The following is a 15,289-nucleotide window of genomic DNA, read 5'->3' as shown; positions in this document are numbered from 1 at the left end:
GTGGGTTTAAACACCTCGTTAAAACTCTCGACAGAAGATACAGTGTGCCATCGTGATCATATTTTTCCCAAACTGCGCTGCCCAACATGTACAAAACATGTCGTAAAAAGGTAGCTGCTGAACTGAAGTCTGTTCAGCACTTTGCAGCCACATCTGATCTCTGGTCAAGTATGACGATGGACCCATACTTGAGCCTTACTTTGCACTACATTGATGATGAATGGAAGCTGCGCAACATATGCCTTGAGACAGCATATTTTCCAGTCGATCACATGTCAGAGATGATTGCACAGGGCCTGAGAGATATGCTTTCTGCGTGGGAACTCACGGAAGAGAACCTCGTGGCCATTACGACAGACAATGGAGCTAATGTTGTCAAAGCTGCACAGCTCAATGGATGGACACGGCAGCAGTGTTTTGGACACCGGCTGCACCTTGCAATCGGTAAGTGCACATCAGCTTAACAGACACAATGCTATAATATTAAATAATCTAATTGGGCATATCTGGGTGGTGACTGGCTGCTATATTCTTTCTGTGTTTGTTTGTATGTGTCATAAATGATAATGTCTATATGTTTTTATATGACTTGTGTTTTTTATTCTCTTTTTCTGTCCTGATGTTCTTGATAAGCACTTTGTTACATGTGTTTAAAAAGGTGCTATATAAATAATATTTTACTTCAGCACACAAAATAAATACTGTGACAACAATAAAAAACTGTGCATATAGCACCTTTCTTAATGTTACAATGTACTTGATATTACAATGTAACAAAACTCTACACTGAGTCATCATTAGAGTAGAAATAAAAAAATGCTCTAGAAGTGTTATTAATCTGATATTATTTAAGTCGTTTAAGAGGCATTTCTCCTCTTATTAATTTTGCTACAGTTTGTAAAAGCTTCAGGTATAAATGAAACCGTCAATAATATAATAATTAATTTTTTTGGTGTGTGTGTTTATTTCAGAAAATGGAATGAAAGATCAACGTGTGGGGTGGGCAATGAGGGTGTGCAAAAACACAGTCAGTGCTTTTTCTTATAGTTGGGAAAAAAAAGAAGGCGTTAATGAAGGTGCAACAAGAGCTCAACCTGCCACAACACAAGCTGAAAACGGCATGTGTCACCAGATGGGAATCAATGCAAATGATGACTGCAAGGGTCCTTGAGCAAAAGAAAGCTATCACACAGGTCCTCGCTGATGATAAAAAATCAAGGCACCTTGTTCCATCTTGGGCTGACCTGGATGTCTTAGAGGCTGTCAACAAAGCTCTCTCCCCATTGATGGAGTTCACTGTTGCCCTGTCAGGAGAAGAGCATGTGACCATTTCATTCGTGAAGCCTATCCTACACATCCTCAATTCATGAGTGCTGGCTGAGGAGGAAGATGACACGGAGCTGACCAAAACAATCAAAACCAGCATCCTTGAGTACCTTAAGGGGAAGTACTCAGACCCCATCACAGAAGAGCTACTGCACACAGCCAGTTTTGTTGAGCCCAGATTTAAAACAACATACATTTCTGCACACCATGTCCCCACCATTCAGGAGAAAGTTAAAACAGAGATGAAGTCAGCAGCTACAGTCCGCAGGAAAAGTCCCACAGAGAGTACAGAGCCCTCTACAACTTCATCAGAAGCAAAGAAGCCAAAGAGGTCATTAGGAAGTTTTTTCAAAGGAAGTGAAGCAACTCCTTCAACTGTACCTACTTTGTCACTTCAGCAAACACTAGAAGCAGAGTTGAGCAGCTACTTGGTGTCCCCCGTGCTGGTTAGTGAGGAAAATCCACTGGAATGGTGGAGAAAGAATCATGTACACTTTCCCACTCTAAGTAAGGTGGCAAAAAAGTATCTCTGCATACCAGCCGCTAGCTCCCCATCAGAGCGGGTTTTCAGTTCAGGAGGAAACATTGTTACATGCCTCAGATCCTGACAGTTTGTGTTTCATTCAATTATTTTAAAATCACAAAGATAAGAAATGCACTCTTTCATTAGAAAAAAATATCCCACATTTAATAGTTGAGCATATTTACAGTACAAACCTTGTCGGTGAACTATGAGGGCAAAAAATAAATAATAATAATAATCGTTCATTAATTGTAATCGAGGTAAAATATTCAATTAATCGAGATTTTGATTTTAGGTCATATCGTCCAGCCCTACTTTCAATATATTTCTGTTGTTCACTCTAGGGGAAAATCATATCACATGCCATAGACGAGGCGCTCCAAAGCACCTGCAAAGTTTGCTTAGTACTGCCTCACCACAGTCCCTCTCTCTCTACAAAGTTGAATTCATCAAAACTCAATGTTTTGGCTCTGACTGAAATATGGATCGGTGCAGACAACACTTCGACTCACTCAGCTCTCTTTACTGACTTCACTTTTACCCATACTCCTCGTCTCACTAGGTGGGATGGGTGAACTGGTTTTCTCATTTCCAAATCATGGAAATTCACTTTTTGGTCATCTATCGTCCTCCAGGTCAACTAGGCAAATTCTTTGAAGAGCTATATGTGCTGCTATCCTTGTTCCCTGTGGATAGCACTCTGCTGGTGGTCCTTGGGGACTTCAACATCCAGCTGGACAAACCTCAAGCAGCTGACTTTCTAGCTCTTGAACCATTTCTAATTCATGTTACAACCAAGATTAATGCTTCACATACGGTAATGTGCACTACATTTTGTCAACATATGAAAGTAGAAAATATTTATTTGTGATCATGTGCAGGTGAGACAATTAAAAACAGCTATTTAACAAGTCATGTTTATTTGTTTAGCACTTTTCACAATACACATAGCACACATAATCCACAAAGCATCTTTACAGAAAATCATATTGAATTGTCTGTAATATAATAAATGACAAAGTCCCCAGTTAACAGCTTCATTGAAAAACTTGCCTTAAGCTTCCAGAGGAGCAAGCCAAAGAAGACCATGGCAAGGAACACAAACATAGTGGGGTGGGGGGGAACTCAGCTTGCAGAGCAAGTTCTCTTAACATAATTCCAATATCAGTTAGTTAAGAGTAATACATGGCGTGTAGATTAAGTGATGTAGCTATTTGGAAGGCAATGTTTAAAACTAGTTGGCATGTGAACAGGAGTGCAACACTTTCAAAATTTTAAATGTTTCAATGCCAAAAGTCTGCTTAACAATTACCATGCAGGTGAGTCACTTTGCTTGGGCAAATCAATTAACACTTAGGTAGAAAAACTTTACAAATACCTTATGCAGTGTTGAGGTGTTATGATCAGGGTTATGATCAGTGTTGAATATACAATGATAAAATTCAGCTCATCAGACTGAATGTATTCTCATATTTACATCCACAGAAAACAAACAGGACATAAAACAAATGTTAATATCAGTGTTATTTTATTATTGTGGTATCCAAAGAAGCCTCAATTTAAATACCACATCCTTCTTAACAACGGCACATTCAGTGTCTCAGTGCATGGGTATATTTCCGAAGTTACTGGGGTGAATATCTAGAGAATATATAATAAATAACAATAATTAGCTGAATTATTAACAATCTCACAACTCCTTGTATTAGCCAAAGGGACTTACATCAAACATAAAATCAATTAATCTCAAAAGGCCTCCGTTCAGTGAAAACAAACTGTATGGCAACTCTGCCCATAATCATCATGTTTTTATCAATCAAGTAGCATCACAATTAAAATTAGATTATTAATTTAAACAAAAATGCATTATCTTTCATCCCAGCACTACAAGTGTAGACATTTATCTATGGGGATCCATGCTGTATAAGTTCACTATTGATTTCAGATCACAGGTACAAAAATAAATTCAATTTACAACCAAAAAAGCGAGGAAAGAAGTTCACAGTGATTCATGTGATTGTTCTCATGTGTCCAGCACTTGTGCCACATCATACTTTATATTTCTCTTTTGCTTTTTCACTTAATATACAGATATGCTGAAAGACATAAAGAGATAGATGGATATGTTAATACAATACAATTCTGATAGACAGGCAGACAGTCTGACATAAAAATGTAAAAATATACACATTATTAACTCGATATTAACGGTTATGTTTTGTAAAGATGCTCATTACATTTCTCTTGCACAGGTGCACAAATTGCTTCTGCACAGACATATTTTTTTACTGCAAACTATATATTCGGAACAGTAACATGAAAGATTAGACACATAAAACACTTACACTCAAATCCCTGAAATATTCATTGTAGTCTAAAGCATATCCCACCAGGAACTTGTCAGGAACTTCAAATCCAATATCTAAAAGGATAGAAACACAACATTTATAAACTGTGTGTATATATACAGTGTGTGTATATATATATATATATATATATATATAATGAATAAATTAAGCTTTATTTTAGCTTTATTAAATTCTCATTACCGTATTGCAGAAAAAACTCTATTCTCATTACTGTGATGGAAAATTAACACTGTCTGGATACAAATATATTTTTATTTAAATCAGCATAAATTAAAGACAGTATAACAAATACCTACATGAATTACAGTAATGAAAATGACTTAATAGCCCACAGAGCCATTTGCTTCTGTGTCTGTTTGATAACTGCTTCAGCCACTTCAGTGCTACAATCAAGTGCGGAAGTCAAGCGCGAGTAACTTTTGTGCTTGCAGGGTAGATGGGTAGATATAAAGAGCTTACCAGCTTTCTGTCTAAAAGCATTGCATAACTACTCTGAGCATGAACGGATGAGTGTGTGTGCAAATGACATGTCCAACAGTATAAATGCTGGGTATTTTTATTTCCCCAACCGATTTGGATTAAGCAGAAATGCTCATAATGTCCAATAAAATCCAATGATAAGCAACAAAAAGAAACTCACAGTCCGGACGGTATCCTGAGCTCCTGGGTGTCCTTTTCACAAGTAAACTGAAATTAAAATAAATTAAAAATACTTGAATAATAGAACATCCAGTTTAATGGCACAGACTTTTGAATGTAATTCTATCGCCCTCTTGAGTACTGAGCTTTTTTACCACACCAGTAATGCAAAAACACACATTAAAGGTGCATTCAGTAACTTTTGTCTTTGTGTCATCTTGTACTTACACTGACACCTAGCAGCTTGGATGCAGCATTATTTAAAATGAATAGTTTTCAGTTTCAGATGACATTGTAGAAATGTAGTATTCACAGTCAGACATGATTACTTTAATCAATGAGTGAAAGTGTCCAATAACAGGACGGTTACTGAGATTAAGTGAGTATTATTCAGCTGGTCATGTGATTCTAACATGGCCGCCCCCATGTGCGGACCCTCTCCATGTAGAATAAAACAGCTTTTATAAGGTCAATGATATGACTGGAATCTTAATTTTAATGTGAGTGCTCATGATTTCCTACATATATTCCAAAATTACAATTCATGTCTTTAGGAGTTAAACATTTTTAAAGAGGAAAAAATTACTGAGTGCACCTTTAAGCCTTGTTTATTTTTGCTAAGCACCGCAGTGCATCCTGCGCACGCAGCCCTCAACAGCTTGAGGCATTTCTACTGAGAAGGGTCTGTCTGCATCATGCAAGACTATTACAAGACAAGCACACTACAAGGCACGCCCCCTCAAATAACCAGTTAGTCTTGAAACAGTTGGATGTCACATTCCTTCACTGTGCTTGATGTGTCTATTTGTAGTCCCACAGCACCCATACTTTACCACTAACCCTACCCCTATAACCTTAACTTAACCACAAATATTTGTTTGTAAAATTATAAAAACATAAATACACCATATCACTAGGTGGCGACAGTGAGGACAAACGTGATGAAAATGAAGAGGAGGAGAAGCTGTACCAGAGCCTTTCTATAAAGTGAGGCTACAACGTTAGCAACAAAATAGCATAACGTGGTGGTCACTAGCGAAGAGACAAGAGGCTGTTCTTTTTGAATGAATGTCTATGGTTCATCACTTCATGAACTGACTGCCTGTCTGCTAATGTTTTACACTAAACAATCCTTTTGGAATGAACTATGTGTGGAGTTTACTACAATAAAATTGCTGTTTTATAAGAGAAGACAAGGACAATTTTGCAACAGCCTCTATCCACAAACAATGATTTACTGTTGTAACACACTAGCTGACCGTTATGCTCTCTCCAATGGTAAAAACGCAGAGGTTGTTATCTCAGTATAGAAGATCTCTGGCTCTATTACTGTTTAGCTAATTGACTAGCGGTATGCTAAGCTAATAGGCTAACTTGTGAGCTAACTGGAGAAAACAGAACAGAGAAATGTTTAATTTCACCATTTATATCTTCAGTTTTTCTTTTACATTGAAAATAACTAAATTAACTCCAATTACATTGAAACTCAAGCCAATAAAAATGATTTTATTTTACACAGTATAAAATAATGTGCGGTTATATATCAATGAAACCAAACTTTATTGTATTGTTGAGACAGGCTTACTCTACCTTTACAACAGGTAATTTCAAAAACATTATTAGCAGTAGTTTTAAGCTGGCTAAAAAATGCTGGTACATCTGCCCTGTCCCTTTACTAGAATTTGTCCAATGGGATTTAAGCACTGCATGTGCACTGCGCACAAAGTTACAAAAATTGGCATTTGCATGGCCGCACAAACGGAGCCTCACGAAGGCTATGCAACTGCCGCAATGACGTCACTTTCTGCATGCAAACCCTTGCGAACAACCAGGCAAGTATAAACCAGGCTTTGGTTGAAGAAAGTGGAAGAAATCCGCTCTAAGCCGCTCACAACGCTAGAGAGCTGCCGCTTTTGAAACACTCTCATGTTGTTCCAAACCTGTATGACTTTCTTTCTTCTGTGGAACATGAAAGGAGATATTTACCAGAATATTCAAGCTTTTATTTTTCCATTCAATATTGTGACTAAGTGCAATCAAGCTCCAAAAAGGACTAAAAAGCACCATTACGTAGGCTACTTTTTGCATTTACACACATTCAAACTTGACAACAATAGTACCGAGCGCAATAGGTTTTCACATGTCACTGCGATGGGTCATGTTTAAATATGCGGAAGGGTGAATGACATTTGAGAGCTATGCCAATTTTCAGTGAATAATGACTTATATTTCAGTCTGTTCCTCACAAAAAGCTAGATATGGCAAAACTATAGTGTATGAGTGGTGTGGACTATTTTTATGATGCTTTTGTTTTTTTTTTTGTTTTTTTGACAGCCCCTGGTCACTATATGCTTTCGTTTAGATGGGGAAAAAAACAGCTTTGACATTCTGACTAAGACCTTGTTTTGCGTTTCATAGAGGAAAGTCGAAAGGGTTTAGTATAACATAAAAGGTGATTAACTGATGAGAGAAATGTCATTTTTTTAGTGAACTACCCCTGAAAACTTCCTGAAAGAAACTTAATAATTAATAATAGCACACAAGAAAGACTACTTAGAAGTGAATAATCTCTTACCTGACAACTTTTACCATTTTAGGACGACATTCATTTAATAGTTTAAGCAGCGTTTCCATAGTTTTTCCTGTCTCTACAATGTCCTGGGGGACAGAAAAGAATTCATCTGTACTGCTTTATAACATCTCACTCTATAGACAAAATACATTTCATACAACATTTTGTGTATACATAATAGAGCGCAACAGTGCCCGCCTACTTTTTTAGCAGTCTTGGTTCTGGAAGTGTTTTTCCTGTTCATTTCTTCTATAGAGATTTAATAGAATCCTTCATAAAAGAGTTGTAAGCCATGAACCAACCAGCTTCAAGGTGAATCACAAAATTACAAACTTGCTGTTAAACACGATTTTTATAAAATGAAGTTTAAATAACATGGAATGATGGCTTCAACAGAAGTATACGCCATCGACCAACTGACCTCTGAGCTCACGGTAGATCTGTCTTTAAAGATTTATAAGTTATTGTTAAAAATCAGTCGTCCTATGGAGAAAATGAATGGGTTTTTTACATCCAGAACCCAACTGTTGCACTTCATTGACAATGAACAAGTAAATCGCATTAAAAAGTGAACCTCACCTCAACTATGAGCACGTTCTGACAAGGAAGAGAAAAACAGACTGACCGTTATATCAAAATAAACTGAAATTATCATTCAAAGAGCTGTAGAGTAGGCCCTATACAAAGTTCAAATCCAAACTCACTTTGCCAGCTAGAGCAGACAATTCATCTCCACCAATAACTTTTACACAGTTGGTTGACTCGTCGTTCTGAAGGAAAATCAGACAAAAACAAGTTTCAATGCAAGTTAAGATCTATGAACAGCATTTGCGACATGCTGTCCATTACCAAAGAAAACAATATCGACTCATCCCTCAGTTTGTAAAGTTATGCACTTACAGTCTTGTCTTGTGGCCATACTTTCGATAGTGTGTATTATAACTATTATTTTGCTGCAATGCTTTATCATAATACACTTGCAATGGAAGTCTATGGGGGAAAGGCAATTCTTTTTTTAAATTTTTTATTTATTTATTTTTTTATATGGTAACTGACAGTATGTCACATATGGCGGTATCCTGTCCAAGTTGCACTGAACCCATAATATTCCTTCAAGAACAATGTGAAGGATACAAGCGATAACTGAGAGAAGACTAATACTGCTGATTAATCACTGGTCAGTATTAAATATGGACAGTAGCACGTATAAGACCACATCAGCGAGTTTGTACTGTTGAGTAAAGCAGTTGGCACTTACGGAGTAGCTCTTAAGTCTAATGAAATCCACAGTCAATGGAACAGACTCATCACTGTTTTGATTCAGTGTCTTGATGTAATCCATCAGGTCAGCAAAGAATTTATACCCTCCTTTCAGAACACACAGAGCAACAATATGATGTCCACCCATGTCCCGAACAATATCTCTCGCCAACCTTTCAGCCCTGTAGTGAAATAGTGAAAAAAAATTATGATTTATATTACGCAACAATCTAAGTAAAATTCTAGGCTAAATAATTTTGGTCAAAATTCTTTGACATTTCAACCAATGATCTAGGAAGCCTATGTATTTTTACATCTTAACTATACACAATGATATGATGTTAGTTGCATTTCTTTTAATAGCATTTAACATTGTTTGTCCCTGTTGTCCACAACCCACCAGTTGAGAACCGCTGCTGTAGAGAATGTGACATGCATGCGTTCATTAAAACTGGCTGAAGTAATGCCAGAAATGTCCATGGAGGGATTCCTGGGGAAATTTGTTAAACAAATACATGGGAAAGCCAAATTCAAATCACATGCCCTTCCTATATGCTAATGAGATAATGTCAGTGATGGACATCATTAACTAAATCTACAGGAACACAGGGCTCTTTTACTAGCAGGGGCGTTCTACGGCCACGACAATAATGCAACAGAGCAGTATCATTTCACAAATGAACACTTCCCTTATCTCATCAAACACAAACAGATAAAATCCTGTATTAAAGAAACTGAGAATAAGGGGCAAACCAATGCACTTTTACTGTTTGTGCAGTATTGAGAAAAGCAATTAAACATACCTATCTTTAATGAGGCCGTTGGGTATTATGACACTGTCCAAATCCTCCTCGTAGTGTTTTGGTACACAAAAAAGATCCAGTTCATGCCCCTTGCTGTCATCAGCTATCTGAAAGAACAAATGGGTACCACAGACTTATATTTTAAAGGAACGTTCACATTTTCACATGATAAATCAGTTATTTCATTTAGTCTGGGTTTATTTGAGTATATAGAGGGCATATTTCAAAGTAAATGTTTCATATAATGAAATTAACATTATGTGAACAATATCTTGGGTATCATAAAGGCCAGTTTGCACCAGAATGCTAATGTAAAGGTGATGATAATTAAAGGGATGGATTATCCAAAAATGTTTCTGTATAACATTTACTTACCCTCATCATCCCCGGAAACAAAAACACATAATTATATTTTTCCATGGAACAAATATGGAGTTAAATTACAACAGAATATATCATCGTGGACGCCGAATGGGGCCCCCCTGGGAGTTGGGGCTTAAAGGGATAGTTCACCCAAAAATGAAAATTCTCTCGTCGTTTACTCACCCTCATGCCATCTCAGATATGTATGACTTTCTTTCTTCTTCTTAATACAAATGAAGATTTTTAGAAGAATATTTCAGCTCTATACAATGCAAGTGAAGGTCCATACAATGCAAGTGAATGGTGGCCAGAACTTTGAAGCTCCAAAAAGCACATAAAGGCAGCATAAAAGTAATTCATAAGACTCCAGTGGTTAAATCCATGTCTTCAGAAGTGATATGATAGGTGTGGGTGAGAAACAGATCAATATTTAAGTTCTTTTTTACTTTAAATCTCCACTTTCACTTTTCTTCTTTTGTTTTTGGCGATTTGCATTCTACGTGCATATCGCCACTTACTGGGCAGGGAGAATTTATAGTGAAAAAGGACTTAAATATTGATCTGTTTCTCACCCACACCTACACTGTAAGAAAATTAACGTATAATTAACGGTAAAAAATGTACATTATGTTTAACAAGAGAGTCCATGTACTTTTTATGGTCAATTATTGTTAAAATTACTGTAAAAAAAACAGTAATCAGGCATTCCCAGAATTCCATGCGTGACCCATTACATTTCATTATATTTTATGGGAATAGATATGTTTCTTCTTATTTTTAATATCAGTTATGTATATTGGGGTGTTCTGTGTTATATTTGATGTAGTTTAGTTAATGTTTATTGTGTAAATTTAATTTCACATGTGTTACCCTGATGTTGTTTAGTGTTTGTGTGAGTGACACTGAGTCTCTACATGTTTATTGGTCATTGCTCCTGGAAGAGCCACTATTGATGAACTTCATATGATCATGTGCCCTTTTGTAATTACTATGGTGATTAACAATACATTATAAAGTGAAAAGCAGGTTCTTGCAGGTTCTACAAGGTTAATATATAAAGTTTATCATTTAATAATATAAACGACGGTACTGCACTGTAAAATATACCGTAAAAACAACAGTTTTAAACTGTAAAATGTACAGGTTGTTCTGTTTTTTTTTTTTTTTTTTTTTTTTTTTTACAGTGTATCATATCACTTCTGAGGATATTGATTTAACCACTGGAGTTGTTTGGATAACTTTCATGCTGCCTTTATGCACTTTTTGGACCTCCAAAGTTCTGACCACCATTCACTTGCATTGTATGAACCTACACAGCTGAGATGTTCTAAAAATCTTCATTTGTGTTCTGCAGAAGAAAGAAAGTCATACACATCTGGGATGGCATGAGGGTGAGTAAATGATGAGAGAATTTTCATTTTTGGGTGAACTATCCCTTTAAACCCAGGTAAGCCCGTGCATTAATGTGCCCCTGGTTGTATGAACGACTATTATGGTACTTTTTGACTTGACAACCGTTCACATCATGCACTTTCATATAATAGAAAAGAGCAGCCTGGACATTCTGTTAACTATCTGCTTATGTGTTCCACGATAGAATATTGCATCATATGTTTTTTCAAGCGACATGATGGAGAGAAAATAATGACAGAATGCGTTTTATTTTTTGGTGAATTATCCCTTTAAACATTGTACACCGGCTGATAACCATGACATCGCCTTGGCAAACACCAGCCTGTACGTTTAAACCAATTTAATTACGAATTACGCGTTTATAAAAACACACTCTATATGTGCATTATTATAGACTTTAATTCAGATGTGTAGGCGGAAAATAAAACCGCATGACCAATATAAAAATAGTTCATAGCTTATGGAGATAAAGTGTCGAACCACACCTCATCAGCCTGTTTGGAATAAGATATCAAGTCAAAACGCAAAACACAACTCTTATTTTGGTCTCCATCTGACACGCGTCTCACAAAAGCCGGTTTAAATAAAGTAACAAGGTGTGCTGGTGTCTCTTACCTCTAAATAAGAGGCCATTGTCAGATGTTTGTCCTTCAGGTTGGTGTTTGTGGACTCATGCTACAGGAGGGGAGCGGATCGGTCTGCTCTGCATGTAGTCAACGCGACGCGTCCTGAACCCTGACGTCACAATCCATTTTACTTTATAATCTGATTGACCCGCGTCCGCCTGTGCTTTAACTCCATACAGATAGAGTCAGTGCATATCCATTCCAGCCCTGAATGGGTTGGCAGAGCTGTGTGCTTATCCTTAACAGAAGTAAAAACGCTCAAGAGCAAAATATAGAGCATTTCCAGCTGCACTCATATCTGCACTGGCGCCACGCGTTGGTGATGATAACGCCGGTGTGATGACGTCATGTGTGCGCTTATCAAACGGCAGCAGAGAGTGCGAACTAACTGAAAGGGCACGGTATCATGCTGTCTTTTTAAAAATATATTTTATTATATATAATATAAATAAAATAATATATATATATATATATATATATATATATATATATATATATATATATATATATATATATACACACAGTTGTGCTCAAAAGTTTGCATACCCTGGCAGAAATTGTGAAATTTTGGCATTGATTTTGAAAATATGACTGACTTTTATTTAAGGATAGTGATCATATGAAGCCATTTATTATCACATAGTTGTTTGGCTCCTTTTTAAATCATAATGATAACAGAAATCACCCAAATGGCCCTGATCAAAAGTTTACATACCCTTGAATGTTTGGCCTTGTTACAGACACACAAGGTGATACACACAGGTTTAAATGGCAATTAAAGGTTAATTTCCCACATCTGTGGCTTTTTAAATTGCAATTAGTGTCTGTGTATAAATAGTCAATGAGTTTGTTAGCACTCATGTGGATGCACTGAGCAGGCTAGATACTGAGCCATGGGGAGCAGAAAAGAACTGTTAAAAGACCTGCGTAACAAGGTAATGGAACTTTATAAAGATGGAGAAAGATATAAAAAGATATCCAAAGCCTTGAAAATGCCAGTCAGTACTGTTCAATCACTTATTAAGAAGTGGGAAATTCGGGGATCTCTTGATACCAAGCCAAGGTCAGGTAGACCAAGAAAGATTTCAGACACAACTGCCAGAAGAATTGTTCGGGATACAAAGAAAAACCCACAGGTAACCTCAGGAGAAATACAGGCTGCTCTGGAAAAAGATGGTGTGGTTGTTTCAAGGAGCACAATATGACGATACTTGAACAAAAATGAGCTGCATGGTCGAGTTGCCAGAAAGAAGCCTTTACTGCGCCAATGCCACAAAAAAAGCCTGGTTACAATATGCCCGACAACACCTTGACATGCCTCACAGCTTCTGGCAAAATGTAATTTGGAGTGACGAGACCAAAATAGAGCTTTATGGTCACAACCATAAGCGCTATGTTTGGAGAGGGGTCAACAAGGCCTATAGTGAAAATAATACCATCCCCACTGTGAAGCATGGTGGTGGCTCACTGATGTTTTGGGGGGGTGTGAGCTCTAAAGGCACGGGGAATCTTGTGAAAATTGATGGCAAGATGAATGCAGCATGTTATCAGAAAATACTGGCAGACAATTTGCATTCTTCTGCACGAAAGCTGCGCATGGTACGCTCTTGGACTTTCCAGCATGACAATGACCCTAAGCACAAGGCCAAGTTGATCCTCCAGTGGTTACAGCAGAAAAAGGTGAAGGTTCTGGAGTGGCCATCACAGTCTCCTGACCTTAATATCATCGAGCCACTCTGGGGAGATCTCAAACATGCGATTCATGCAAGACGACCAAAGACTTTGCATGACCTGGAGGCATTTTGCCAAGACGAATTGGCAGCTATACCACCTGCAAGAATTTGGGGCCTCATAGACAACTATTACAAAAGACTGCACGCTATCATTGATGCTAAAGGGGGCAATACACAGTATTAAGAACTAAGGGTATGCAGACTTTTGAACAGGGGTCATTTCATTTTTTTCATTGTTGCCATGTTTTGTTTTATGATTGTGCCATTCTGTTATAACCTACAGTTGAATATGAATCCCATCAGAAATAAAAGAAATGTGTTTTGCCTGCTCACTCATGTTTTCTTTAAAAATGGTACATATATTACCAATTCTCCAAGGGTATGCAAACTTTTGAGCACAACTGTATATATTTTATGGAAACAAGATGGGTCATTTATACATGAAAACTAAGCTCTGTCTTATTTTGCTTAACGATAACATTACATATATATACAAATAATAATAGTTTATCCCAAGATCTGTTATGCAGTCATTTCGGTTTCATGTTTTTGAAAAAGTACCATTTTCTGTTAGTTTACTCATCCTCATGCCATCTCAGATTTGTTTGACTTTCTTTCTTCTGCAGAACACAAATAAAGATTTTTAGAAGAATATCCCAGCTCTGTAGGTCCATACAATGCAAGAGAATGGTGGCCAGAACTTTGAAGGTCCAAAAAGCACATAAAGGCAGCAGAAAAGTAATCCATAAGACTCCAGTGCTTAAATATACACTATATTGCCAAAAGTATTCGCTCACCCATCCAAATAATTGAATTCAGGTGTTCCAATCACTTCCATGGCCACAGGTGTATAAAATGAAGCACCTAGGCATGCAGACTGCTTCTACAAACATTTGTGAAAGAATGGGCCGCTCTCAGGAGCTCAGTGAATTCCAGCGTGGTACTGTGATAGGATGCCACCAGTGCAACAAGTCCAGTCGTGAAATTTCCTCGCTACTAAATATTCCACAGTCAACTGTCAGTGGTATTATAACAAAGTGGAAGCGATTGGGAATGACAGCAACTCAGCCACGAAGTGGTAGGCCACCTAAAATGACAGAGCGGGGTCAGCGGATGCTGAGGCGCACAATGCGCAGAGGTCGCCAACTTTCTGCAGAGTCAATCGCTACAGACCTCCAAAGTTCATGTGGCCTTCAGATTAGCTCAAGAACAGTGCGTAGAGAGCTTCATGGAATGGGTTTCCATGGCCGAGCAGCTGCATCCAAGCCATACATCACCAAGTGCAATGCAAAGCGTCGGATGCAGTGGTGTAAAGCACGCCGCCACTGGACTCTAGAGCAGTGGAGACGCGTTCTCTGGAGTGACGAATCACGCTTCTCCATCTGGCAATCTGATGGACGAGTCTGGGTTTGGCGGTTGCCAGGAGAACGGTACTTGTCTGACTGCATTGTGCCAACTGTGAAGTTTGGTGGAGGGGGGATTATGGTGTGGGGTTGTTTTTCAGGAGCTGAGCTTGGCCCCTTAGTTCCAGTGAAAGGAACTCTGAATGCTTCAGCATACCAAGAGACTTTGGACAATTCCATGCTCCCAACTTTGTGGGAACAGTTTGGGGATGGCCCCTTCCTGTTCCAACATGACTGCGCACCAGTGCACAAAGCAAGG

The 15,289-nt window shown here is 37.8% G+C and overlaps 1 protein-coding gene across 5 annotated transcripts; it reads right to left on the bottom strand.

The window, feature by feature from the left end:
• Window positions 1-2,752: 2,752 nt before the first annotated feature.
• hprt1l (hypoxanthine phosphoribosyltransferase 1, like) lies at window positions 2,753-12,181 on the bottom strand. Of its 5 annotated transcripts, none has more exons than XR_007896364.1 (10): window positions 11,884-12,181; window positions 9,493-9,599; window positions 9,090-9,179; window positions 8,688-8,871; window positions 8,134-8,199; window positions 8,009-8,026; window positions 7,433-7,515; window positions 4,399-4,905; window positions 4,195-4,271; window positions 2,753-3,945 (listed from the first exon to the last, which is right to left on the bottom strand). XR_007896364.1 is itself a non-coding variant. In XM_051690395.1 (10 exons), the coding sequence occupies exons 1-10, from the start codon at window positions 11,899-11,901 to the stop codon at window positions 3,898-3,900; spliced, it is 738 nt and encodes a 245-aa protein (XP_051546355.1). In that variant the 5' UTR covers window positions 11,902-12,174; the 3' UTR covers window positions 2,753-3,897. The 5 variants fall into 5 exon arrangements, 4 of the variants coding, with proteins under 4 accessions (XP_051546355.1, XP_051546356.1, XP_051546357.1 ...); XM_051690395.1 differs by having other exon boundaries at window positions 4,859-4,905; window positions 11,884-12,174; XM_051690396.1 differs by lacking the exon at window positions 8,009-8,026 and having other exon boundaries at window positions 4,859-4,905; window positions 11,884-12,178.
• Between the last annotated feature and the right edge of the window lie 3,108 nt (window positions 12,182-15,289).

Source organism: Myxocyprinus asiaticus, chromosome 46, assembly GCF_019703515.2.
Source record: "Myxocyprinus asiaticus isolate MX2 ecotype Aquarium Trade chromosome 46, UBuf_Myxa_2, whole genome shotgun sequence".
NCBI lineage: Eukaryota > Metazoa > Chordata > Actinopteri > Cypriniformes > Catostomidae > Myxocyprinus > Myxocyprinus asiaticus.
This window is presented reverse-complemented; position numbering and strand designations above follow the sequence as displayed.

Excerpts from the sequence above, each read along its gene's own strand:
- hprt1l (XM_051690395.1), bottom strand. Across the intron at positions 8,200-8,687 it reads TTAGACTTAAGAGCTACTCC|AACGACGAGTCAACCAACTG; the intron begins GTAAGTGCCAAC and ends ATTTTCCTTCAG. Across the intron at positions 4,906-7,432 it reads AAAATGGTAAAAGTTGTCAG|TTTACTTGTGAAAAGGACAC; the intron begins GTAAGAGATTAT and ends TTTTAATTTCAG.